The 27,672-nt window shown below is 42.4% G+C and overlaps 1 protein-coding gene across 3 annotated transcripts in view; it reads left to right on the forward strand.

Annotated features, from left to right (window-relative positions):
• LOC120055776 (serine/threonine-protein kinase N2-like) overlaps positions 1-27,672 on the forward strand; it is a 42,749-nt gene that overhangs the window by 7,439 nt on the left and 7,638 nt on the right. For 2 of the 3 annotated variants that reach the window (XM_039003728.1, XM_039003729.1), the window contains exons 2-11: positions 5,772-6,072; positions 15,210-15,364; positions 18,188-18,317; positions 18,593-18,738; positions 19,181-19,394; positions 21,266-21,451; positions 23,142-23,251; positions 23,713-23,856; positions 24,080-24,155; positions 26,148-26,304. In XM_039003728.1, coding sequence (XP_038859656.1) covers positions 5,772-6,072; positions 15,210-15,364; positions 18,188-18,317; positions 18,593-18,738; positions 19,181-19,394; positions 21,266-21,451; positions 23,142-23,251; positions 23,713-23,856; positions 24,080-24,155; positions 26,148-26,304 — 1,619 coding nt within the window. The remainder of the gene's footprint in view (positions 1-5,771; positions 6,073-15,209; positions 15,365-18,187; positions 18,318-18,592; positions 18,739-19,180; positions 19,395-21,265; positions 21,452-23,141; positions 23,252-23,712; positions 23,857-24,079; positions 24,156-26,147; positions 26,305-27,672) is intronic. The other variant, XM_039003730.1, reaches the window with a different exon arrangement.

The raw sequence follows: 27,672 nt of genomic DNA on the forward strand, positions 1-27,672 counted from the left end.
CAGGTGAAGCTGGTTGAGAGAATGCCAAGAGTGTGCAAAGCTGTCAAGGCAAAGGGTGACTTCTTTGAAGAATCAAAAATATATTTGGGTTTGTTTCACACTTTTTTTGGGATGTGTATTTCATCGTTTTGATTTCTTCACTATTATTCTTCAATGTAGAAAATAGTCAAAATAAAGAGAAACCCTTGAATGAGTAGGTGTATCCTAACTTTTGACTGGTACTGTACATGTGATGACATATGCATTTATCAGGGACCACTTTTGGCTACTTTCAGAACTACTGGCTTAAAAAGTAATATACAAAAGTACCGGAGAATCTCTCTAAACTGACCAGGGTTGTAATTACACCTGTCATCGATGTATTTGTGATGGACCGTAATTTCCAAGCACTGCAGTCTTTTAAATGCTTTAGTCTGGCCTGGAGGTGAGGTTGTTGACCTGATGTAGCCTATGTGCCATTTCTGTTTTAAATGCAGCTACCAATCCAAATGTGTTGAAGCCGGTTTAGGATAATACTTTGTGTAACGGTTGAATGGTGTTCAAGGTTAGTCAGGATTTAAAAAAATAAATAAACGTATAAAAACGGGTACCATTGCGCTCTACCATAATCCCAATAGTCTTGGTTTCTAAAGTCAGGCTTTTGGCATAAGTTCATGTCAGCCTGACCAACTTTTCAATTGTCCCTCAAATTTAATTGAGCTTTTGTTGGCATTTCAGTTGAAAACTATTTAGCCTGCTTATAGTGGAAATTCATAATTTTTATGTTAGCTTTGGTTTCGCTTCATGTTTTAAGGTGACATTATTTTAGGTGCATGAGAAGTAGGCTAAGCTAACATATTAAGGAATAAGGACACAAGCTTTTAATCGACGATTAAAACTCCTATGCAAGCCTGTCCAATTTCAGTGTTCTCCTCAGTCAGATTTTCTTAGCTATTTTGTTGCTTAGAGGGAAGAATAAGGCTGGTCTGCGTCTTTGTATTGTGTTCAGGGGTAGCCTAGTCAAACAGAGTTACGGAAAAACCAATTGGGTTGAGCTGTCTTTTTACCTCTTCCAGGAGTTGAGTTGTTTACCTATGAGTCATACAAGGAGGCGGAGCCTGTCTCCCTCTGGACTGGAATGTACTATAGGCCTAGGCATTGCATATTTCCTCTGTAAAGCACCTTTATGGGAGGAGAGGGTGGAGTTAAAGATGGAGAAGGTTTAGCCACTAGCCAGCCAAAACAGGGAACTACTGTGCACTCTAATGTCAAACACACACTAAGCCTGGGTTTTTTACTCTAACTGGGTCAATCAGAGCATATCAATTAGGCAAAATAATTGTTGGCTACTTTGACACAAATACAATAGCTCTACGTTATTCCATTGGCTGTTGGTTGAAACACGGTGCTTGCTTGCACCACCAAAGTAGTGGATTAGATTCTTTCATTAGCCATATACCGAACAATTAACAGTACTAAAAGCTGTAGACTGCGTTGGGAAACGACCTTGGCAAAAAATTACGTTACGAACTCTTTCCCAGGCTCCCAATCTTAACCTTACAAGAAGCCATTTACATGTAGCTGTACACAACTGCAAAGCCACCTCCTACTCCCTCACACGTCGCTTCATGGGGGAGGCCATTGGACCGCTGGCTTTTTTTTCTTTTTTTTAACCAATGTTTATTTTAAGACTCAACTCTCTCCCAGGAGTGAGATTAGGTCCCATTCTCGTCTCCTGTGACCTCACAGAGCGCGAGGCTAAGCAGGATTTTGTTGTCCCTCAGACGGTTTGTGTGTGTGTCTGTCTGTCTGTCTGTGAGATTGGGAAGGGTTGGACAGAGAGAGTATGTGTCCAACTTGCTTTTGAGTCACCCAGACATGTTGCTGTTGTAGAGGATAACTGTTTTTAGAAAAGAGAGAACTTATGTTATTGTGATGAGAGGAAGAACAAAGCAGAACTTCAAAACATGCATGGACGGGCTTCTGTTGCAGATGTGATGGAGACAAGGTTGATGGAAATTGATGATGTGATGGTAAGGAACATAGATTTGTGTACGAATAGTAAAATATAGGAATGGGCACTTGAAACGATTTCAGTATTCGAATAATATATTTTTGGGGATATCCGGATAGTTGAAATATATTTCTTTTTTTAAAGAAGTTTTATTTTTGTACAACCAAATCTTTCCTTTTTAATGTAAATGGCATGTTATAGAAGGTTCCCAGTATAGTGATGCAAGTCTTTCGCTGTTGTATATATGAAATTGTGTCATTCCGAACTGCAATGTTATATTCCATTTTGTTGCGACTAGCTAGCTAAAGTAGCAATGCTAATTGAGGCTATTTTCCTGCGCTCCCCTTCCAGTGTCTACAACAGCTCCATTCACATGAAACAACAGCCTACCTATTGGTTGGTCATTCTGATTTAGCCAACTTAATTCCGTAATTTTAATTACATTTTGCTAGTGTTGCACGGTATACCGGTACCCGGTAATATCATGGTACCAAAAGGTCATGATACTTATGATACCAACATTTTAGAATACCGTAGTACCGTTTCATATGATACTACCAACTTTCAGCCCTACCGATATAAAGAACCTGATGGCTTCTATTATAAAATGTTTATAGATGTTTGTTTATAGATAATAATATCCACTTCACTTTCATGCATATATCAGGTGTGGCAGCTGTAATCAGTCAACCGCATCCCCTACATGCCCTTACCTGCTTCTCTCGGTCCGCTTTTCACGCGCGCCTATTCCTCCCGTCAGTTTAAAAAATATATAATTCAGCCGATGGTGAATAGGGATGCAGACCAAGACCCTGATGAGTTTTCAGTAGATTTGTACATTTGTTACATTGGAGCAGCACACAAAGCAAACAATGTTGATACATTGTATCATTTCATCGCCGCCTGTTATAACCAAGGGCACAGACCAGTACACTTTGCAAGTTCACTGTCATGCAGCCTCTGAGTGTCAGAGAGGGGAAATGGAGCACCGCTTCGCGACAGGCATGCTTGCACCTTTACAGCAAAGAAAAACGTCTTGTCTCTAAAAAATTAAATATGACCCATATTACCTGAGATGCATTTTATATAATTTCAAAAAACAAAGTCGCAGGCCATTTTTTAAGTCATCCTGGGTCACTAATTATTGGTTTGATAACAAACAACGTTGTTCAGTCATGTTACCTAGCTAGCTAACAACCTGGTAACTTGACAGTAGGTTTAGGCTAATTTGATTGGAACAGGAAGAAAGGAAAAGGGTCTGCTACTCATGAGATGTGTTTCAAAAGGTATGATTCATATAGGTCTAAAATATACTGAACAAACATATAAACAAAACATGTAAAATGTTGGTCCTATTTTTCATGAGCCGAAATAAAAGATCCCAGAAATGTACTATACTTTGTGTATTTCTCTAAAATTTTGAGCACAAATTTGTGTACATGCCGGTTACTGAGCATTTCTCCTTTGCCAAGGTAATCCATCCACCTGACAGGGGTGGGTTATCAAGAAGCTGATTAAACAGCATGATCATTACACAGGTGCACCTTTTGCTGGGGACAATAAAAAGTACTAAGGAGTATTTATGTCTGTAATAAAGTCCTTTTGTGGGGAAAACTAATTCTGATTGGCTGGGCATGGCTCCACAGTGGGTGGACCTGGCTCCCAATTGGGTGGGTCTATGTTGCTGGAGGGACCTCCTGACTCCATATACAGTACATTTGGAAAGTATTCAGACCCCCTGACTTTTTCCACATTTTGTTACGTTACAGCCTTATTCTAATATGGATTAAATTAAATCCTCATCAATCTGTCTATATAAGGTCCCAAAGTTGTCAGAGCAAAAACCAAGCCATGAGGTCGAAGAAATTGTCCGTAGAGCTCCGAGACAGGATTATATCGAGGCACAGATGTGGGGAAGGGTACTAAAACATTTCTGCAACATTGAAGGTCCCCAAGAACGCAGTTGCCTCCATCATTCTTAAATGGAAGAAGCTTGGAACCACCAAGACTCTTCCTAGAGCTGGCCGCCCAGCCAAACTGAGCAATCAGGGGAGAAGGGCCTTGGTCAGGGAGGTGAACAAGAACCCGATGGTCGCTCTGACAGAGCTCCAGAGTTCCTCTGGAGATGGGAGAACCTTCCAGAAGGACAACAATCTCTGCAGCACTCCACCAATCAGGCCTTTATGGTAGAGTGGCCAGACGGAAGCCACTCCTCAGTGAAAGGCACATGACAGTCGCTTGGGGTTTGCCAAAAGGCACCTAAATGACTGACCATGAGAAAGTTCTTTAGCCTGAATGCCAAGCGTCAAGTCTGGAGGAAACCTGGCACCATCCCTATGGTGAAGCATGGTGGTGGCAGCATCATGCTGTGGGGGTGGTTTTCAGCAGCAGGAACTGGGAGACTAGTCAGGCTTGAGGGAAAGATGAACAGAGCAAAGTACAGAGAGATCCTTCATGAAAACCTGCTCAGGACATTTGCCCTAAGCATAAAGCCAAGACAACGCAGGAGTGGCTTCGGGACAAGCCTCTGACTGTCTTTGAGTGGCCCAGCCAGAGCCCAGACTTGAACCTGATCGAACATCTCTGGAGAGACCTGAAATAACTGTGCAGTGACGCTCACCATCCAACCTGACAGTGCTTGAGAGAATCTACAGAAAAGAATGGGAGAAACTCCCCAAATAAAGGTGTGCTAAGCTTGTAGCGTCATATCCAAGAATACTCGAGGCTGTAATCGCTGTCAAAGGTGCTTCAACAAACTATTGAGTAAAGGGTCTGAATACTCATGTAAATGTGATATCTGTTTTTTTAATTTGTTATACATTTTCACAAAATTTTGAAAAACCTGTTTTTGCTTTGTCGTTATGGGGTATTTTGTGTAGGTTGATGGGGGGGGGGGGGGGGGGGGGGATCTATTTAATCCATTTAGAAGAAGGCTGTAATGTAACAAAATGTGGAAAAAGTGAAGGGGTCTGAATACTTTCCGAATGCACTTGTAGGTTGACCTTTCATTGTAATTCCATTCAAGAAGACTCACAGAGCTCTAATCCTTCCCCAGTTAAGACTGTCCATAATGATGCAGGTCAAGGCCCATACTAATGCCCAATTCCAAAACAACTCCACGCTACTAACCCCTAGTCACTTATGTAGATCTGAAAGGATTGGATAGGTATGGGGCCAGAAGTTTTTCCACAGCCTTTAATTTGGGCTCACAATAGCCTAATTTCCCTAGTCGGATCATGTGGTCAAGAAAAAGTCCTGGCCAGCCATGGTGAACATTTCACCTAGCCTGTATGGTCACAGAGCTATGACAATATTGCAATGTAATCATCCTATCCAGTCCTTTCATATCACCACATGTGATTAAGTGGCAAAGGTGGCCCAATGACCTGCGTTCCATCTTTTAGTTCTTGTTAAAATATAATAGATCCTAGCCATTGACTCAGCTGACCAAAAAAACTGTCAGAGGTTTGGTGGGAGTGAGATTGCTCCTAACCACAGATCTAGGGTCAGATTACCCTACCGAAAGGCCAAGGTGGGATGAAAAAATATCTGATCCCTTATCAGTGGTTAGGGGCTTACAACCTAACCACTACTTCAAGATGAAGTTCAGCTTCAGGTGGTACTAACCAGAAATGTAGTCTTGATCTCTTGAGAACAGTCGAGAGACTACATAAATGCAGTCTCAGTCTAGGGCTCCGGTCTTGACTCCATCTATACTACTATTCTCCTTCCAGTGCATCCATTCTAACCCCCACCTCTCTTCTCTGTTGTCCTCCAGGGTGATGCCAGGGGCCAGCTGGTGTCGGAGCGGCTGGGCCTGGGCCACAATCTGGACCTGTCGGACACCATGGTGCAGCAGAAGCTGGACGAGATCAAGGAGCAGATCCGCCGAGAGATTCGCAAGGAGCTGAAAATCAAGGAGGGCGCAGAGAACCTGCGCAAGGTTACCACAGACAAGAAGAGCCTGGCCTATGTGGACAACATGCTGAAGAAGTCCAACAAGAAGGTGGAGGAGCTCCACCAGGAGCTCCAGGAGCTCAATGCCCACATCGTGGTCAAGGACCCCGATGAACTGCTAGGTATGGCTCTTGTTCACTGGGCATGGGTGGAATTAAGGTTGCACAACTCTGGAAGCTTTTCCAGGTTTATCAGAAATCCCGGCTAGAGTATTCCTAGTTAGAGGATTTCCTCCCTGCTTATTTTCTCCAGATTCCAGGAATCCTTCAACAGAAATTTTGGAAAAACCTGGGAATTTTGAATGTGAAACTTATTTTTTTGATATGAGGTGTATGCACTGATCTAAATGCCCCCCTCTTCCCTCCTCAGTCCTGTCCTGTTCTAACAAACTGCTAGGGACTGTATGGTCCACTGATTCATGGTGAGAAGTGAATTGAGTGGAATACAGTACCCAAATTCACTTTAGTTTAGGGCTGGGCGGTATAGTGTATTTTGCTACAGTATATAGAGGTATTTCAATGTTTGGTTTGGTAAATGTGACATGCTACTCCGCCGTGTGTAGCGTCCTTTTTTCTAGTTTACTCCGCTATTTGAGTTGTCTATATCCTCTCGCTCTCTCTCCATGAGGCTTTCCACACAGACCAAGCCCCGCGCCGATCAATCAAGGAGTGCAGTTAGTGTTGCTCGACCAGAAGAGCCGCTTGTTCAGTCTGCATGGTCAATGCAGTACATGCAGCATGATGGAAATGATGCAGACAATTACATTGATGGAAACTACAATCTATCTGCAACATTACATCTGATCTACCCCCTATAAAATAAAAACATTTAATAAAAAAGGTAAATCGTTTTAGCCGCTAATGCTAATCGCTTGTTAGTGGGCTAGCACGCTAATATATGTACTGATTCAGAGAATCGCAGCTAGTTAATAAAGCCTGATGCTAGTGGTGGTGGAGGCCTAAATCGGCATGTTTTCTGTGGAACATTATATTCTAAATCAAAGAAGAATAGATGAAGCATGAATATGGTAGCTACATAAAGTAGCTAAGAGAACATTGAATGTAGCCAAAGGTTACAGGGTCCCCTAGGAAACGGTGACCAACACTTTGGTTCTTAATAACACCTCCCTGGCTTTATCATTTGTTGTCATGACAAACAACACTGTATTCAAAGTGGCCGTTATTATATTCTAACTATTGAATTATAATAATCATTATATTTCCATGATTCCTACAGTTCACCCAATTGTTTTGCTCTAAATCGCAAGTCAAATTGCAATTCCAATATTTGGTTAAAAATAAGGCCTCGATTTTTTTTTTTGCCCATATCCTGCAACGCTATGTGGCAGTGTGGAAATGATCTCAAATGAGTGCAGGAAATGCAGAAATGTAAAATGCTGGGGGGAAAAAATGTGGGTTGAAGTTTGATTGAAAAGTATAAAACAATCAGAATGCCCCGTTTGAAAACACTTAGAATGTACTGAATGGGTTGCCACCCTAGGGTCATGCACTATGTATAAAGCAAATTCAGCAAAACATAAAATACCAGCATAACGTCAAATCAAAAAATATAGTAATATGATATTTTGGCAGTATCACCCAGCCCTACTTCAGCTGTGGTATTTCTTGGTACATGGACACTCAATACATGATACAGCACATAATTACTCATTTGACAGCAGCAACACAAGTCCCCACAATGCATGACAAATGCACAGAATACACAAATAAGACCCACACATAATGAATGCACTCTATTGTGGTGAGTCATCTTCTAGGAGCTGACACTGATACATCCCACATTCCTGATTGTGTTATTGCCTCCATTAGTTACTTTCGAGGCTGTTGGAACCTGCTACTGTGAATTTGTGCGCGACAATGTTTTTTTTCCCGTGTTACTGGAACTGGGGAAATTCATTCTTGTGTTGTTACAGTGGATGGGCAGGGAATAGCTTCTCAAATTGATAATGGGTAAGAAGGAGAGAAGGAATGGGTTTCTCTGCTGCTATTGCATATTCTACTAGACATTGGAAATTGGGGGGGGGGGGACCTTTCTCTATGTAATATTAGTCTTAAGTGGGAACAAATTTAGCCTGACTCATTGAACCCTTATCTGATGAGAAAGGGCTTTTGTTAGCTGACTCATGGCCAGTGGAATGTCACAAGGCGTCTTGGAACTAGGAACTGACCTCAGGTCATCTCCTCAGCAGCCAAGTTCTTGTTCACGTCTGCTCTTGATAACTGATCAGCTCCCCCTTCACTCCCAACATAACTATCAGAATTACAAAACATTAAACAGGTCTTGGGTCAGTTATTAAATGGCACGATGTCACTGTATACATTACATGACCAAAAGGATGTGGACACCTGCTTGTTGTTACATCTCCGTTCAAAATCATGGTCATTAATATGGAGTTGGTCCCCCCTTCTATAATAGCCTCCACTCTTCTGGGAAGGCTTTCCACTAAATGTTGGAACATTGCTGCGGGGACCTGCTTCTATTCAGCCACAATAGCATTATTGAGGTCAGGCACTGATGTTGGATGATTGGGCCTGGCTCGCAGTTGGTGTTCCAATTCATCCCTAAGGTGTTCGATGGGGTTGAGGTCAGGGCTCTGTGCAGACCAGTCAAGGTCTTTTCCACACCGATCTCGACCAACGATTTCTGTATGGACCTCCTTTGTGCACGGGGGCATTGTCATGCTGGAGGAAATTACCTTCCACAAAGTTGAAAGCACAGAATCGTCTAGAATGTCATTGTATGCTGTAGCGTTAAGATTTCCCTTCACTGGAACTAAGGGGCCTACCCCGAACCATGAAAAACAGCCCCAGACCATTATTCCTCCTCCACCTAACTTTACATTTGCCACTATGCATTGGGGCAGGTAGTGCTCCCCTGCCATCCGCCAAATCCGACAAACGATTTGTCCGTCAGACTGCCAGATAGTGAAGCGTGATTCATCACTCCAGAGAATGCGTTTCCACTGCTCCAGAGTCCAATGGCGGTGAGCTTTACGCTACTCCAGCCGACGCTTGGCATTGCGCATGTTGATCTTAGGCTTGTGTGCGGCTGCTCGGCCATGGAAACGCATTTCATGAAGCTCCCGACGAACAGTTCTTGTGCTGACGTTGCTTCCAGAGGCAGTTTGGAACTCGATAGTGAGTGTTGTAACCGAGGACAGACGATTTTTACACGCTTCAGCACTCGGCGGTCCCATTCTGTGAGCTTGTGTGGCCTACCACTTCGTGGTTGAGCCATTGTTGCTCCTTAACGTTTCCACTTCACAATAACAGCACTTACAGTTGACCGTGGCAGCTCTAGCAGGGCAAAAATTTGACGAACTGATTTGTTGGAAAGGTGGCATCCTATGACGGTGCCACGTTGAAAGTCACTGAGCTCTTCAGTAAGGCCATTCTACTGTCAGTGTTTGTCTATGGAGATTGCATGGCTGTATGCTCAATTTTATACACCTGTCAGCAACAGGTGTGGCTGAAATAGCCGAATCCGCTAATTTGAAGGGGTGTCCACATACTTTTGTATGGAATATAGTGTATGTCGAGGGCTCCCCTATCTGTGGCTGACCTGGGATCAGGCATTTGTCTTGGGGAGTGTTCCCCTGTCAGCGCTCCAGGAGTGACATCACCCTGCTTGCTATTCAGTGACTCAGCACTTGTCGGCCGGCCCAGCGTGGGCTGTGGAGAGGAGGAGGCCGTTGACTGGTCCTGACCCTCGACCAAACCCCTCTCCTCTGGAGGGAAGCCCAGGTTCACAGGCACACGCGTGGATACACACTGAGATGCACACGAGATGCGCGCACACACAGATGATCAAATGTCAGTCTGGACTGCAATGGTGACTGCAATACATTCTATACACACATACACACACAAACACACACACACAACATGGCTGAGTATCCACCATCTATATTTGCATCTGCTGACATTCCGTCTATCTGATGCTGAACACAGTTCAGTCATATTGTCTGAGGAACCTTGCGGACCCGTAATCATTCTCATTAGCGTCAGACTTTATTACTGGTGTTGCCTAGAGCAACCTGACGTACTCTTCTTTCATCTCCCCTATTTAAAGCAACCACAGAGATTCATTGCCAGCTTAATGGATGATTAAATGAATCATTAGGCTGTGTTTGAATGAATCTGCGACCCCTGAGGCGTTTTAAAGATTCTGCAGAGACCCCAATGTTTAACAGGATGCGCTTCTCATTAAGGTGTTGTGTGATAATTGAATGCTAACTGGTTAGTGCTGTTGACTGGGTATAGGCCTAGAGCTTGTCAGCTGTGGTGCCATTTCAATGAAGCGTTGCAGGGGGGATGTGATGCTATGGGGTCAAGTCAATTCCACTTTCTAAGCTTTTAATTGGACCTGTTATTGCTCATTTTTTATTTTACCAGAAATATGAAATTTAGCCCTCAAACTGTCACGAGCCAACAGTAAGAGCCAAGAAAAGCCAGTAGGGCAGGTTTTTCCCCACGTGTGTGATGAAGTGAGTGTTCACTCGGCTCTCTTCGGGGTATAGAGGAGGTGTTCCGCTCAGCAGCCATTCGAGCCCAGGCACGAAAAGCAGTGAGCTCATGCCTCAGCACCGCAGCTTGACTGAAATTATACACTTTTGTTTTTGTGAGTGAGTGGGTTGCACACAGCTGGAGACCCAACAGCTCCTTGGGCAGGAGGAGAGCATGGAGCTCCTGGGTGGTGTTAATTTGGGTTCACCGTTGCAAAACACTGACAAAAACACGGAGGGACTACCTGAAGTCGTCCAGCACGAAACGCTTCATTTTCCGTAGCAATTTTCTTCTGTTTTGTGCCTAATGGACAAGACCCCGACTTTAACTGCTCTCACAACTGTGGCGAAACACCATGAGCGACATCAGGGGCATTGAGCAAAAAGGGCCTCTCAGTCATACCATAAACAGGCATGTCGTATTTGCATGTACAGTACCGTCACATGTAGTTTTCAGCAAGTTCATTCTTGTTTTACTACGGAGACTGCCACGGCGGGTTCCCCTAACTTCTGTACAGTTCGAAACAAATCCAAATGCTTTAAGGCATTTTGTCACTTCCTCATATTAGGGGTGGGCAACTCCAGTCGTTGGGGGCCGGAGTGGTGTCACTTTTTTCCCCCATCCTTAGAAAACGCAGCTGATTAAACTAATTGATTTCATGATTAGTTGATTATTGTTTGTTAGCTGGGGCAAAAGTGACACCAATCAGGCCCTTCACCTGAAAGTATAAAAACAAGAATTCATCTCCAATAGTTTTCATACCAACAGGCCTTCTGTTTTTACACAAATTGAAATCCCTAGCTTGAAAGCGACTGTTTTTCTGGAAGCTGTGCAGCGCAATGTTCCCTACATTTTCCCCCACGTGGGTCCAGCTCCCTAGCAATTAGAGTTCCAGCCAATGAGCTTCACCCCCTCACCATTTGAGTGACAGCTATTAAGATTCACACACAGCAGAGCGAGAGAGAGAGAGCAATGATGTGGTGCACATACAGTACCTGCACATAGTGTCATGACTGACCACGAGTTTCTAAATAGGTCCGATTCAGTTTTGCAATTAATAACTTAAATCAGACCCCCTCTCACCTGTAGAGGGGGAAGGAAAGAACTAGTGGGGATTAACAACTCATGTCTTGTTGTAAATCAAGGGAGAAGATCCAGGCCTGCGCTCTCCAAATTCACCAAAGGAATGTGCTATGTCTCAACAGACCTTTTTCCCGCTGAAACTCTTAACACGTTTAAAAGCAAATACTGGAACAATATTTCTAACATAGAACGTGGGGAATGGTCAGAGGCGATCTATAGAACACTAATGTAATTTTGTTTATTTTGTGACGTCATTAAAAAAATGAAGTAAATACTGTAACTTGGAAAGTATACCCACTGCATATATTTTACGATGCGTTGTGCATGTAAAATAAAAAATTATGAAAGTGTTTTGTTAAGAGAGGGATGTGATTTGAGAAGTTATAAGAGATAGTTGTTTTCCATGACTTTGCACAGTGAGTAATCACCGCCCCTGAGTGTGATCAGGGAGCGTGCCAGCGTGCCGGAACGCCACTCTCGAGCAAACTGTATAAATGATGGGTTAAGAAAAAAACACATTGGACCAGAAAAGCGTGAAGCTGCAGCTGCGCGTTTAAAATGGTTTGAACTTTAAATCGCAACACGAGGTGGAGACTATAAACTCACCTCCCGTACAATCACTGGTACGGCTGATTAGCTGTCTTAAGTATGAATATGATGAATATGTATGAACTTTCCAATTTGTAAGTCGCTCTGGATAAGAGCGTCTGCTAAATGACTTAAATGTAAATGTTAAATGTAAGTAAGTTATCTTCTAAATCGAATTTTAGTAGGACCATCCTGTTACTCTGCTCAAACCATCGTATTACGCTACTCTCATCAACCCATTGGGGAAACATCGATACGGCTGTCTAGCCTATCTTCAAAGAAGCATCTTCAAGAGTGACTGGAAGGAAAATCAACTCTGTTCAGGAATACACGACAAGTCACTGGATACCGGACAACTACGAGGAAGGACAACAGTAGAAGAGTTGTTAGAACCATTTCAGACAATCGGATCCTTACAAACGTGCCTCAAAAAGGCCCAACCCCCTTTCCAAGGCTGCCCCGGTCACCGAGAGATCCCTGGCGAACAAAGGCATTTCACGTAAATACATTCATGATTTCTTGCTCAAAGCAGGCGGTGGTTTGTGTGCAAAGTATATGGTTATTGTAGGTGAAAGTAGTTTCTGAATGTGGCAATGTTAAGTGTCTCTGTCCCTCTCTCTCCCTCTCCATCTCTTCTTTAACAAGTATCCATGCTGTTGTCATTCCGCTAGGGACCTGTTTTCAGCATATTATATGTTTATCCTGTGTACCCATTTAATTAGCTCGTAAATAAATAATTAAACGAATTTGTGTAGTACTGAAACATAAGTAAGGCTCAGGTTTTTGCAGATGCAAGGTTATGACGGTTCAGAATGATGATATGATACGAGGTGTGATTAATAAGTTGACAGTTTATAGATGTGATAGGTAAAGACCTTTTTTAGAGTTTAATTCGGGAGATGGTAACTCTTTAAAGAACGCTCTCATGGTGCCCCAGATCCTAATGAGTTAATTGTTACATGATTAATTTAATAGGGTAACAACTAAACATAGTTAATTAGATAAATAACAGTCTTGAGATTAATGTTAAAGTCAAGTCACGCCATTTTCGGGGACCACTTTTGGCTCATTACCACTACTTTCAGAATTACTGGCTAAAAGGAGTGATCACCGATATGGCATTTTTGGCCGATACCGATATCCAATATTTTCCTTGCCAAAAAACCCGATACCGATAACTGATATTAAAAAATGTTGTGGCCTTTTAAGCATTCTAGTACAGTTAAATAGTTAGACCGCTGCGTCTGTGTGTGTGTTAAGGCACTGCATCTCAGTGCAAGAGGCGTCACTACAGTCCCTGGTTCGAATCCAGGCTGTATCACATCCGGCCGTAATTGGGAGTCCCATAGGGCAGTGCACAATTGGCCCAGCGTTGTCCGGGTTTGGCCGGGGTAGGCCATCATTGTAAATGAGAATTTGTTCTTAACAGACTTGCCTAGTTAAATAAAGGTTACCACACTGACCAAAAAGTTATTTTGTTGGCATTTAAGTATGTCCCCATTACCAGTAAAACATAATCAAAACCTATTTCTTTCACTTACTTGCTGTGCTGTTTTGTTGTTCATTTGTTCTGTCGTTTCATTCTCAACCATGATTTCTATGGAACGCCGTTTGGGTCTTTGCCACTATTTGACTTGTCAAATAAGCTTGTTGACCAATCAGGACCTGAATATGACTGCACATAATAAATTAATGCGTTAAAAAAAATGTATGTAGTTATTACGCGTTGATTACACTATCACTCGTATTTCATATGTCACAACGATTCATCGATATGTATGCTGGTAAGTGGTCTCGCGCACCTACAGTGCTGGTCATAAAATAAAGCTAGATAGCTCATGGATGCAATCAATGTTCTTCCCCAAAAACATAGCAAAACGACATCATCCGTTTCAGTAGCTATCGTTAGCTAGCTAACTATATATCTCGGTGTCATCTAAAATAACCCTAATTTATAAGACAGTTCTTATTTGATTAATGGTGGTCGGACCATCTATGACCCGGCTGGCTACTTATAACATTGGCTTTGGGCAACAGGGTTAAGTAGCTGGCTAGCTATTTATTTTCATGAACTGAAGTTCAATTTCAATAGGCGAACAACAAGTGGCTACCTAGCTAATACTTACTCACAAGGATTCCTAAATCATTGCTAAGAATAGTGAAAATTACTGCAGTTTCTACTGGTCATTGTTTTCAGGCTGGTTGTATTGGTGCTAGCTAGGGACCAAGCTAAAGCTAGCTAGCTACCCCAGAAGTTGCGGTCGAACAAATAATGCTTTATTACCAACGCGGTATTGTAAACACGGTGTTTGCAGACTTTTTTGTACCGCTTTGACAGTGCTACTGATAGTAGTGGTGGCACGTGGCTTGCACGTGCAAATTCAGAACACACAACATTCTCATAGAACTGTGTTATTTGACATGTCAAATTAAAAGCTTATTTAACATGTCAAATAGTGTTATTTGACGTGTATCTTTTTTGACACGCAAAGACCCAAACGGCGTTCCATAGTATGTCGTGAAGCTAATAGCAGTGACGCTATTACTGTGTAACTCTGGTAGGGCAACATCTGAACGATAGCGCACTTGGTAACGTTAGTGTGTACCGGTGGTCGACCAGTCGCGAAAGCCAACATCACCCACGACAGAGAACGGTTGATTGTCAAGGGCAATGAATTCCATTATCTGAAAGTTTCTTATTCTTTCAAATGACTGCTCGACTTGTTGACTGCTTGATCCACACGGCAGACATTGTGGGCTAGGTTAGGAATGCTGTGTTGCACATGTAGCGCAAAATTTTACGTGGCGTCATTACTTCATGTACCTACGTTATATAGGTATGCACGTCAGCTTTGACATTGGTTTTTCACATCGGCATTAAACGAGACATCGGGCCGATACCGATGTTGGCATTTTTAGCTAATATCGTCTGATTCCGATATGTTAACCGATATGCCGTGCATCCCTTGCTAAAAGTATACAAAAGTATCAGAGAATCACTTTTTAAAGTTTTAATAGCCCAGCTTCATATCTTCCCTTCTGATCTTCTACCTTGTTTTTAGAGTGCCCTTTGACCCCGGACACCCCGGCCAGTGAGATAAGGATGTGCACCAGCAGCAGCCGCCTTGCCGCCCTGAAGAAGCAGAACGACATTGAGCTAAAGGTCAAGCAGGGGGCGGAGAACATGATCCAGATGTACTCCAATGGCTCCTCCAAGGTACGACCTCTAACCTTTTGACTCACAAAGTCCTTTTCAGTAGTGAACTCAGGGGACATGTTCATTTGGGCTCTCAATTTTTTTTATTTTTATGAGTGTGTCTTATTGGTCAAGTGCAGCTAGTCCCTCCCTGCAGTCTCTTGTTCACTTGACCATTCTTGTAAATAATCAGGTAGGGTTTTTCCAAAGCTTAAGAGACCACAAAAGCCATTATTCAAAATGTTGAGCTCAGTTGCCACCATTCTAAATATGCAGGAATGCAAACTCGTCACTTTTCAGCGATGTTAGCCATTTTGATCCCAAAATAGGCCATTGTGTAGGTCTGTAAACAAAAAAACTTTGGGGTGTGGAGGTCTGACGAAGAGTGTATCACCCATTGAGCTATAAAAGAGAGGCGCGAACAGATTGTTTCCCTGTGTAATCACTACTTCCTCTCTTGAAATGAATGACTGAGCACAGAATGCATCCCAACACGTCCTACAAATATAATATCAGAGTTCAGAGTGTAATGCCAGATACAGTGCCTTTTAGAATGTATTCACACCCCTTGACTTTTTCCACATTTTGTTATGTTACAAAGTGGGATTTAATTGTCTTTTTTTTTGTCAACGATGTACACCAAATACTCTGTCAAAGTGGAAGAAATTATATATTTTTTGTATTAATGGAAAATATAACACTATCTTGATTTAGATAAGTATTCAACCCCCCTGAGTCAATACATGTTAGAATCACCTTTGGCAGCGATTACAGCTGCGAGTCTTCCTGGGTAAGACTCTCAGAACTTTGCACACCTGGATTGTACAATATTTGCCCATTTATCCTCAAATTGTCAATTTCTGTCAAGTTGATTGTTCATCATTGCTAGACATTTCTTTTTTAATCTTGCCATAGATTTTCAAGCCAATTTTAGTCAAAACTGTAACTAGGCCACCCAGGAATGTGTTTTAGGTTATTCTCTTGCTGAAAGGTGAATTAGTCTCCCAGTATCTGTTGGAATGCAGACTGCCTGTGCTTAGCTCTATTTGGTTTCTTTTTAACCTAAAAAATATCATGATGCAGCCACCAACATTCTTAAAAATATAAAGAGTGGTGCTCAGTGACGTGTTGTGTTTGCTCCAAACATAATGCTTTGTATTCTCTCTGTCTCTCCCTCACATATATTTATTTATGTAGCCAACCCTTATGCTGAGGGAGACTACCTAGTTAGTTACCACCAACCCTGCACAAACCCGTGGCTAACTCTGCTGCTGTACGTTGACTTTCTGGTTGTTCTGCCCTCTCGACCTCATTCACTGCTGCCCAAACCTTTTTTTTGCCACTGTTTCGGAAGTAGTTCAGAATATCCAGACTCTGACTGAGTGACACGTGTTTTGCTGAGTGATGACAGTGACATCTAACCAGTGCTGTAGGATTGGGAAAAGGGGTCAAGGGATGTGAGCGGTCCAGTGCATTGGGAATCTCGACCAGTCACAACAGGCACTACGTCACTCCAGGGGCTTCTTGCAGTGCCTACTGCCTAGTGCAGTATATAGATATATATTTTTTAAATTAAAATGTCAGTATATATTTTTATACTGCAAAGCGCAAGTGGTGTGTGGTTATGGAAACTCGTATTAGACCTGGAAGCCCAGGTCCAATGATACCACTGGGCCCGCAGGCCACCCACTTTTGTAGGCCCGCCGATCAATTTCACCCCAAAACATTGTATAAAAAAATAAGTACTCAGTCCGAGTCTCAACTTACAGTTGAGAGATTTAGAATAGTACAATACACAAGGTGCATTTTTTAAAATTTGGTTGTTCATCAGCAGTTTCTCTGGTTATGCGTCACTGACAGTCACTCAGTTGGCCCATGTCAGTTAAAACATTTTTGATCGCTAAGTTAGTCTAGCCAGCTATCTAACCTATGTCAGAATTACAGGAAATTAGTTATACAATTGCAAAATCCTCTCTCCGCCACATGGAAAAATGTGTAGAATTGCACCAAACTTGCTTTAAAACTGCAACATTTTCTCTATGTCCATGGCAAAATGTGTAGAATTGCAGGAAATTAACTTTAAAACTTTACTTTCAATTAGGGCCCTCAAAAGGGCAGGCTCTGACTGTTTGTGTGGGTATGGATGTGGGTACGCAGACCCGCGAGCCACTGTGGCCCCTCATGATGATTTGAGATGTTTTTGTTGTGGCCCTCACCCCCATCAAAGTTCCACATCCCTAAAGTTTAGAATTTTGGCGACCCCAGTGCTAAAATCAGCCATAGCTGACCCTGTGTGAGCTAACCGCTGTATAATAAGGTGTGGAATGTTGGCGACCCCCGGTCAGTGGTCCCCTGCCGGAGCGCTTGTAGAGATTGGCACCATCCTGTGGGAAATAGCAGTGCCTGATGTCAGCCAGGAAATGCCTGTCAGACGGAAGCCTTTCCTGCCCGCTACACCGGCATAGCATGCGCCGCCGCCAGAGGAATTCTGGGTGGAGTTGACTAGTTTACTCCACGGACCAGTGTGTGCATGCTTCGAAGGTCACTGATAACACAATGACATTCTACTTTAATCTGTAGTGAATAACTTTTTCCATCCACACTGTGAAAAATGTTGCTCCAATTAAGGTCGTGATTTGAAGAGAAATGGGCTACTTTTGTAGATGTGGAATTTAGGTCAGGTGTGTTGTTATTTTTTTCATGTTTTCCCATAAAGCTGTTTGAATCAGATACTATTGAACATCACACTGTACAGTTACCCTATATGCTAGATGTGGACTGTTAGCCTGTATGCTAGATGTGTATACCTATTAGTGATAGTGTGTGTTTAAATTTTTCTAACAGGACCGGAAATTGTTAGCGACTGCTCAACAGATGCTCCAGGACAGCAAAACAAAGATCGAGTTCATCAGGATGCAGATCCTCAAAGGCAGCCAGGCCAGCGAGTTGAGCTTTGACAACAACGACGTCATGGGTGAGAGACACACACACACACACACACACACACCTGCCTGTGACTCATTGAGTCCGTGGCCTCTCCTGCCCTGTGTAATCCCCTTTGACGCATATGGACACACACACAGTGTGTATTTGAGAACGACTACATTGCAGTCGAACTAGGCAGAATTGCAGATCTACAAATGACCTTCCATCCGAAAGAACTATTCATTATGTGATCAAGATGAGCGATTCTGCTGAAATGGATCGCCGAAAATGTGCTGATAGACTAACAAGGTCCTCTTTCTCCAGCCAAGCCCATCATCAGCCCGTTGGACCTACGGGTGGAGGAGCTGTGTCACCACGCCAGGATAGAGTCAGCCGTGGCCGAGGGTGCCAAGAATGTCATGAAGCTCCTGGGCTCTGGCAAGGTCACAGAGAAGAGGGCACACTCAGAGGTACAGGCCAAAGCCATACTTGAGTAAGAGTGCTGATCTAGGATCCCCCCCCCCCCCCCCCCCCCCCCCCGTCTATATAATTATGATCTTAAAGGCTAAACTGATCCTAGGTCAACACTCCTACCCTGACCCCAAGAACAATTAGACCAAAAAAGGTATTCTAAAGCTATTGCTAAACTGTTAGACAACTCACTGCTCAACAAACTTATACCCAAAATGGAAGCAAACACTTTCAAATGGCTGGGATGAACTCAAGGATTAAAAATACCTTTTCTGTTTGTTAATGTGTTTTTCCTGGATCATGCTCTGTAAAAACAAGTATGGGAGCAAACACATTTTTTTACTGAAAAAAAGAGTACCTGCACCGTTTCAGAGCTTTCACCCATTTTGTGCCTACTGAAGATTATCCTGTTTTTACCTTTGACCTTGCCGTTCTCCCCAGGCCCAGGCCCGCTTCAACGAGTCCAGTCAGAAGCTGGACCTGCTCAAGTACTCCCTGGAGGAGAGGCTGAGCGAGCTGCCCAAAAACCACCCTCGCAGCAGCAGCATAGTGGAGGAGCTGTCCCTTATGGCCTCGCCCACCCTCAGCCCGCGCTCCAGCATCATCTCCACCCAGAACCAGTACAGTACCGTGGCCAAGCCCGCCGCGCTCACAGGTAACGGGCCGATATCCCACAGCAGTGGTTACCATTTTCAAGCTGTAAACCTCTCTGAATTTAGGGCTGAATGTTAACTTGGGATATGCGTGCTTAATTTGACGATAGTGTTGATCATGTATTAATGTCAATGGAAGATTTGTTCACACGGAGTTCAAGTTCTAGCGTTTTACATACTGGCATCTGGATTTCAGTCTTTAAAAAAGTATGCCGTTACCAATATATCAAGACAGCAGACCTGCCAACCTGCACGCATTTTGCGTACCATGATACGCAATTTGAGGTCAAAGCACGCTGGTACGAAAAACGACCCTAAAATCGGCAAAAATAGGCTTCTAGTTGGCACGTTGTGGTTTTGAAGTTGGCGCTGAGCCAATCAGAGGACTTGACTTGGGCCAGGAGAAAACATCTCTAGCTCTCCACTCCGGACCAACCCCCGTAGTTGTTGTCCTATCAACGATGGTGGATAAATGAAGATAGTTCACTCAGGGTGTTTATTGTTGGAAAAATAATATGTGCCTGTTTACTTAAGGGGGTGGCTCTCCCATAGACATTAATGCAATAGCAGCTGGGTCTGGTCAAGTTAGTTTCATTCCTCTTCTATCTCTGGAACTATTTTCCTCCCTTGAGCTGGTTGGCAGCTCTCTACTTCGTCCGTTGATACCACTGATGTGTGAGGAAAAAGGGGGTAGGGAAAGTGGAGAACAAACTGTTTGCCAAATACATTTTCCAAAGTTGTATGCGATTGTCAAGCACATAACCACTATTATTTCATAGTTCGCTCCTTAGCTAAGGTGTCATTACAGTAGTTAGCTACAGTTAGCTACAGCGATGTTTAGTCAACTAAGCAAGAACACTTTCTTGCCCGCACATCCTTTGATCGCCTCAACTGTAGTAGGCGCAAGCGCCTTGACGAGAAAACGCAAGATGGTGAGGTAGTTCAGTGCGCATTGCTGCGTAGATGAAACCGACATGGCAGAGAGAGCTGTTCCACTAATACCATCCTTCACAGAAAGTTATGTTAGACTGTTTTAAAGATTAGTAGGCCTATGTTAATTAATCCATTCTTAATCTGTCCTCTAGATGTAGTTTTATGTCAACAGTAGGCTGCTAACGATGTGATAGTAGTCAGTTCACCAATGATGACGAGGCATGTTGAATGAATGGCAGCCTAGTAGTCAGACCTAACTTGATGGATGAGGTCAGATGGAGCTCATATAGGCCTAGTCCAGTTGTTTCATATTCCAAATAGCCTAATGTAAGCTAGACGACTACATTGCATCCAGTAATTTTCTCCCCAAACACAATTTCAGCAGCCAGTTTACATTTTCACTAGACTATCCACATAAAGACACCTATCCATTAGAATAATCATTACCCTGAAATGTAACCCCCAAAAAATGTGAGTGTCATTGATACCACCTCAATTTAATTTAGGCTCAAACACAAGACTTCTGTGTTGGCTAAATTGTTTGATATAATTTAAGGGTTGACTAACCCCCTCCGGACCTTTCCCCTACCTAACCTTAGGCCTACATCAGCACCACCTTGTTAAAAAATCCTAGGCAGAGCCCTGTTTTCCATTTAAACGTGTTTCTAGTTAGCTACTGAAAAGCAGCCAATTACCAAGTACCCATAAGTCTATAGTCTACCATTTCTACTGAGGCAGTCTGCTAACATCATTATCAGGTTGAAAAAAGGTGTGTTTGCCTATGATTTGAGCAGTGTGGGTGTCGCACGCACGCCGTCATGGGTGCCGCTGCCTCGCTGAAGTGGTACTCATAAAAATGACCATAAATTGGTAGGTCTCGGTCAGTATTTCTGTAGTACTGTGTTTTGCCCATCCTCTCCAAATCTCTCGTATTCCCCAGGCACATTAGACGTCAGACTCATGGGCTGCCAGGACCTGCTTGAGAACGTTCCAGGTCGTTCAAAAGCCGGTTCCGTGCCACTGCCTGGCTGGAGCCCCAGCGAGACCCGGTCCTCCTTCATGAGCCGGGGGAACCGCAACCGAGGCGCCAGTGCACGGAACCTCTCCAAGAGTGAAGATCTCTCTTGTGAGTCTCCTAACACCAGCAGTCTCTCCTACTATCAGCCCTCGATCAATAAGTGACTCAATTTATGTGTTTTTTTATCACCATCTGAAATCCAGGGATTTACAATGTTACAATATTTATACATATACTGAACAAAAATGCAGTGTTGGTCTCATGTTTCATGAGCTGAAATAAAAGCCCTCCTAAATGTTCCATACGCACAAAAAGCCTATTTCTCTAAAATGTTGTGAATAAATATGTTTACATCCCTGTTAGTGAGCATTTCTCCTTTGCCAAGACAATCAATCCACCTGATAGGTGTGGCATATGAAGAAGCTGATTAAACAGCATAATCATTACACAGGTGTACATTGTGCTGTGGACAATGAAAGGCCACTCTTGAAAATGTCCAGTTTTGTCACACTACACAATGCCACAGATGCCTCAAGTTTTTAGGGAGGAGGCAATTGGTATGCTGAATGCAGGAATGTTGCCAGATAATTAAATGTTAATTTCTCTACCATAAGCCGCCTCCAATGCCATTTTAGAGAATTTGGCAGTGTGGCCAACCAGGTTCACAACCGCAGACCACGTGTAACCACGCCAGCCCAGGACCTCCACATCTGGCTTCTTCACCTGGGACAGCTGATGAAACTGTCTCAGGGAAGCTCATCTGCATCCTCGTCGTTCTCACCAGGGTCTTCACCTGACTGCAGTTCGGCGACGTAACCAACTTTAGTGGGCAAATGCTCACCTTCAATGGCCACTGGCACCTGGAGAAGTGTGCTCTGAATGGATGAATCCCGGATTTAACTGTACCGGGCAGATGGCAGACAGCGTGTATGGCGTTGAGTGGGTGAGCGGTTTGCTGAACGTTGTGAACAGAGTGCCCCATGGTGGGGTTATGGTATGGGCAGACATGAGCTACAGACAACGAACACAATTGCACCTTATCGATGGCAATTTCAATACACAGAGATACCGTGATGAGATCCTGAGGCCCATTCTCGTGCCATTTATCTCATGTTTCAGCATGATAATGCAGAGCCCCATACACAATTCCTGGAAGCTGAAAATGTCCCAGTTCTTCCATGGCCTGCATACTCACCAGACATGTCACCCATTGAGCATGTTTGGGATGTTCTGGATCAACGTGTACGACAGCGTGTTCCTGTTCCCTCCAATATCTAGCAAATTCGCAGAGTCATTGAAGAGGAGTGGGACAACATTGCACAGGCCACAATCAACAGCCATAGATTAGGGCCTAATACATGTATTTAAATGGACTGATTTCCTTATATAAACTAACTCAGTAGAGTTTTTGAAATTGTTGTATGTTGCGTTTTATATTTTTAGTCAGTGTTGTTGCTTCTGAAATGGCAACCTATTCCATATATAGTGAACTATTTCTGACCAGGGCTCGTTTCCGATGCAGCTATATGCATACTTGACAAAAAAAAACACATTAGAGAAACCTGAAACCTGTCCAGTGACTGATTTTCCCCTGCCATCATCCCCTCAGCTTAAAGAGTATGGATTGTAGAAAAACTATAAATATACTGAGCCGCAGCACTCTATGTAGTTTATCCTAAAGAAAGAACACCATGTTAATTGAAATGTAATGTCATTTGAACAATGTATGTATTGACCAATACTGTAATATGTCGATTTTTGACTGGAAATGGTATTTCATCTTTGTGTTCCTCTCCAGATGAGATCAGTGCTGTGCTGAAGTTGGACAACACAGTGGTGGGACAGACCAGCTGGAGACCTGTCAGTAACCAGTCATGGGATCAGAAGTTTACACTGGAGCTAGACAGGGTATGACATACAGACAGACATACTTTTTGTGTTCTTTTGATTAGTGAATGATGGTATACTTTTGCCTTTTTTAAATACCCTAGTGTGTGCGTTTTTTCACTTATTGTGCTTGCTAACTACTATGGACAAATTTTCTTGATGCAAAAAAGCGCAGATCTGTGCGAGAAATATAGCAAAACCTAATCTGGCAGCGCAATTTAAATTTGGGTATTTTCAACAACAATGTGTTTTACGGAGACTACTATTTATGTATTGCTCAGTTCACCAGACGAGTTAACGAATCGCCTTCTAGTAATGCACATTGTTGAAGAAAGGTTTAAATTCAATCACGCTGCCACATTATAATGAGGTTGATGGTATTTGTCTGCACAGATCTATTTGCACCATGAAAATGTCGCATGAGTTTTAACTCTGCTTGCATATGCGTGTGCTTAACCTTTTGTGCGTTGTTTGACCTGCAGTCTCGTGAGCTGGAGATCTCGGTGTACTGGAGAGACTGGCGCTCGCTTTGTGCCGTCAAGTTCCTGCGACTGGAGGACTTCCTGGACAACCAGCGTCACGGCATGTGTCTCTACCTGGAGCCCCAGGGAACCCTGTTTGCAGAGGTAGCCCACTTTGACACTACACCAGGGTTGTGTTCAGAGCAGACTGAAACAGGGAGGGACTACCTCTGGACCTGTACAATTAAGAAATGTTCCTCTTTGTTTTCGGTGCTAGCGGTTTAAAATGTTTTCCATTGCTTGCCCTAATGAACACGACCCAGTTATCGATACCCTCCTATGATGAAGACTGTTTACTTGGTAGGCCTAACTATTGCTTTTTGTTCAGGTCACATTTTTCAACCCTGTCATTGAGAGGCGACCCAAACTGCAGAGACAAAAAAAGATATTCTCAAAGCAGCAAGGTAAATCATTGTTGTCTGAAGAAAAAATATATATATAATAGGGCCCAAAGTATAAGACATCTTGTTTGATATTCAATAGGAAGTCCACACATTATTATATTTTTGTTTTTATATTCGTTTTTATTTCTATTCATTTTTTAAATTTCTTTTAAATTGTGTTTTCATTTTAGTTCGTTTCCAGACCTGATTTGCTTGTTTCTATTTAGTTAAAGTTGTATAAAAAATATATTTATATTTTGTTTTTATGTTATTTAGTGTTAGGGACAGAAAGCATGCCTGGGAGGCTAGGAAGCATTTGTGTTGTACAGTTTTTTGGGATGTCACTTCTTCCAACTAGGGGGCAGTAATACAATGTGCAAGTGACGTCTTCATACTTCCGGTTCCTGTCCCCTAATCTTTTGAATGGGCTTGATGATTATATCATAATTTGTGAAAACACGGTCATTTTAAGATATACAGTGCCGTTGGAAAGTATTCAGACCACGACTTTTTCCACATTTTATTACATTACAGGCTTCTTCTATGGATTAAATACAGCAATTTCCTCAACAATCTACACACAATAGCCCATAATGACAAAGCAAAAACAGATTTTAGAAATGTTAGCAAATGTATTAAAAATAAGAAACGGATCACTTATATACATAAGTATTCACACCCTTTCGCCTCCCGAGTGGCGCAGCTGTTTCTTATTTTTAATACATTTGCTAACATTTCTAAAATAATTTCTGCCAGATGCCTTTTATTAACGGTTCAGTGCAGTCAAAAACCAAGCTTTTCTTGTGGTTTTCTTTATATTTCCACACTCTGTGATTGGAATAATGTGCGACAATATGCGCAAATTCTTGAGAAGTTGCTCTTTGTAAAGAAGCATTTTAATTGAGCATTTTAATTGAAAACAATTAAGGTCCTTACCAAGAAATGATTTGATATTGAGATTAAAATGGCTGTGTTTTTGCGCTTTTTAAAAACTATTCAAAAAGCATACGAAAGTTCAAAAACTACAAGGCTACTTCCTGGTAAGTTACGTCACTTTCGTAGGGTATACATAAGGGGTGCGCTCAGCAGAACGCAACGTTTTGGAACGTTCCGATAGAAATAGCCTATGTAGAACAAACATGTATTTTTGATATGTAGAATAAGGAATCACATCAGCTTTCTTCATGGCATTTCAATCTGCAATGTTTGAGTGTTTGGCATCTGAACGTAGCCAAGGTCATTGGTTAGGTTGAAATTATAAATTCAATCTCAATGTGACTTGGATTTAAAAGGACTAACACAGGGACTGGTGCAAAAAATGTGACGGAAGGAAGCTCTTTCTCGCCCATGTTTACACCAGTAGGGGTTTACACCAATCCAATGCTTTTTAACTTTAGTAGTACATGTAAGAAGAATCAAGTTAGCTACCTAGCAGATTCTTTTTTCCTTGATAGCTAGTGATAGTGAAACATCACCATCTCCTGGCAACATTTACCTGCCAGATTCATTAGCTTGAAACCCCTTTAGAATTCTTTGGCCAAAGCCGAGGAGGAAAAACATAACATAATTCATAATGGTTTTTATTTTTGTTAGTTTTGGAGTCGAAGGTAATAGTTTCAGTATAGTTTTAGTTTTTCAAACAGGTTTGTTGATTATTTTATATTATATTACTAAATAGTTTTTATCATGATAAGGTTTAGTTTACTATAATAACCTTGGCCCAAACGGAGAGAAACTTTATATGTTTTTATGGAAAATATACATTCATTTCACGTTACTCTGAGAAATCATACAGTTGTCTTAAGTTTTCGTTGTCCACTTTGGATGGTTTAATTAGGTCTTTTACACTAAATATAGGTAATCAAATAGTGGGGAGGTGATGATCTCCATGGTCACCCAGGGTCATAAGGTCATGCCCTGTAGGGGTGTTGTGATGATTAGTGTTCCCCGTCTGGCTTTGTGACCGGTGTTGAGGTTAATGTGCCACTTACCTACCCTGTGTTCCCTCCTCAGGGAAGACGTTCCTGCGTGCTCCTCAGATGAACATCAACATCGCCACCTGGGGCCGCCTGGTCAGAAGGGCCATACCTACAGTCAGCACTAACTCCTACAGCCCACAGGTGCCTGAGATCGGGCCCAGCAGTCTTCCGGGATCTCCAACACCCACCAGGTATATATAGAACAGGCATGAATGCACACTCACACACACACATAGACACAAACACGCACATAGGTCCAACAGACTGCACTTGGCAACCTGGGCCACACACACACTGTCACATGCCTTCTTAAAGTCTTTATCCCACATGCAAACAGTGTGGAATACAGACATATACAATGCCTTGCAAAAGTATTCAGACCCCTTGGATTTCTTCACATTTTGTTACAAAGTGGGATTAAAATGCATTTAATTGTCATTTTTTTTGTCTACAATCTACACAAAATAATTTGTCAAAGTGGAATATATTTATTTATTTAAGATTTTTTTTTAAATCACATCTTAAATATAGTTGTTGCATAAGTATTCAGCTCCTTAGTTTAGGCAAGCCAAAATTGGCTCAGGAGTCAAATGTGGCTTAACAAATCACATAATAAGATACATGGACTCATTCTGTGTGAAATAATTGTGGTTGACTCGTGTGGCTCAGTTGGCAGAGCAGGGTGTTTGCAACGCCAGGGTTGTGGGTTCAATTCCCACGGGGGACCAGTATGAAAATATATTAACTCACCACTGTAAGTCATTTTGGATAAGAGCGTCTGGTAAATGACTACAAGTAAAAAGTATTGCATTTCAAGCAAAGATTAAACCACAAAGACAAGGGAGCTTTTCAAAAGACTCATAAAGAAGGGCAGTGATTGGTAGATGGGTAACAATAACAAATCTGATATTGAATATCTCTTTATGGTCAAGTTAATAATTATGCTGTGGATTATGTATTAAACCACCCAGACACATCAAAAGATAGTCGTCCTTCTGAACTGAGCCGCAGGACAGGAATGAAACTGCTCAGGGATGTTACCATGAGGCCATTGGTGATTTTAAAACAGCTAGAGTTAAATGGCTGTGACGGAAGAAAATGTAGGATCAACAACATTGTAGTGACTCCACAATAATGACCTAAATGAGAGAGTGAAAAGAAGATTACAAAGAAGATTACACAATAAAAATATTCCAAAACATGTATTGTATGCAATAAGACACTAATAATACAAGTAATACTGCAACAAAAACACAGCAAAGGAATACACTTTTTGGCTTAAATGCAAAGCCTTATTTATGGGCAAACAGAACACATCACTGAGTAACTGCTATTTTCAAGCATTGGTGGTGGCTGCATCATGGTATGCTTGATATTGGCAAATACTGGGGACTTTTTCAGGATGAAAAGAAACAGGATGGCGCTAAGCACAGGCAAAATCCTAGAGGAAAACCTCGTTCAGTCTGCTTTATTCCAGAGACTGGGGGAGGAATTCATCTTTCAGCAGGACAATAACCTACAACACAAGGCCAAATCTACACTGGAGTTACTTACCAAGA

The sequence above is a fragment of the Salvelinus namaycush genome, chromosome 11 (genome assembly GCF_016432855.1).
Source record: "Salvelinus namaycush isolate Seneca chromosome 11, SaNama_1.0, whole genome shotgun sequence".
Lineage (NCBI taxonomy): Eukaryota > Metazoa > Chordata > Actinopteri > Salmoniformes > Salmonidae > Salvelinus > Salvelinus namaycush.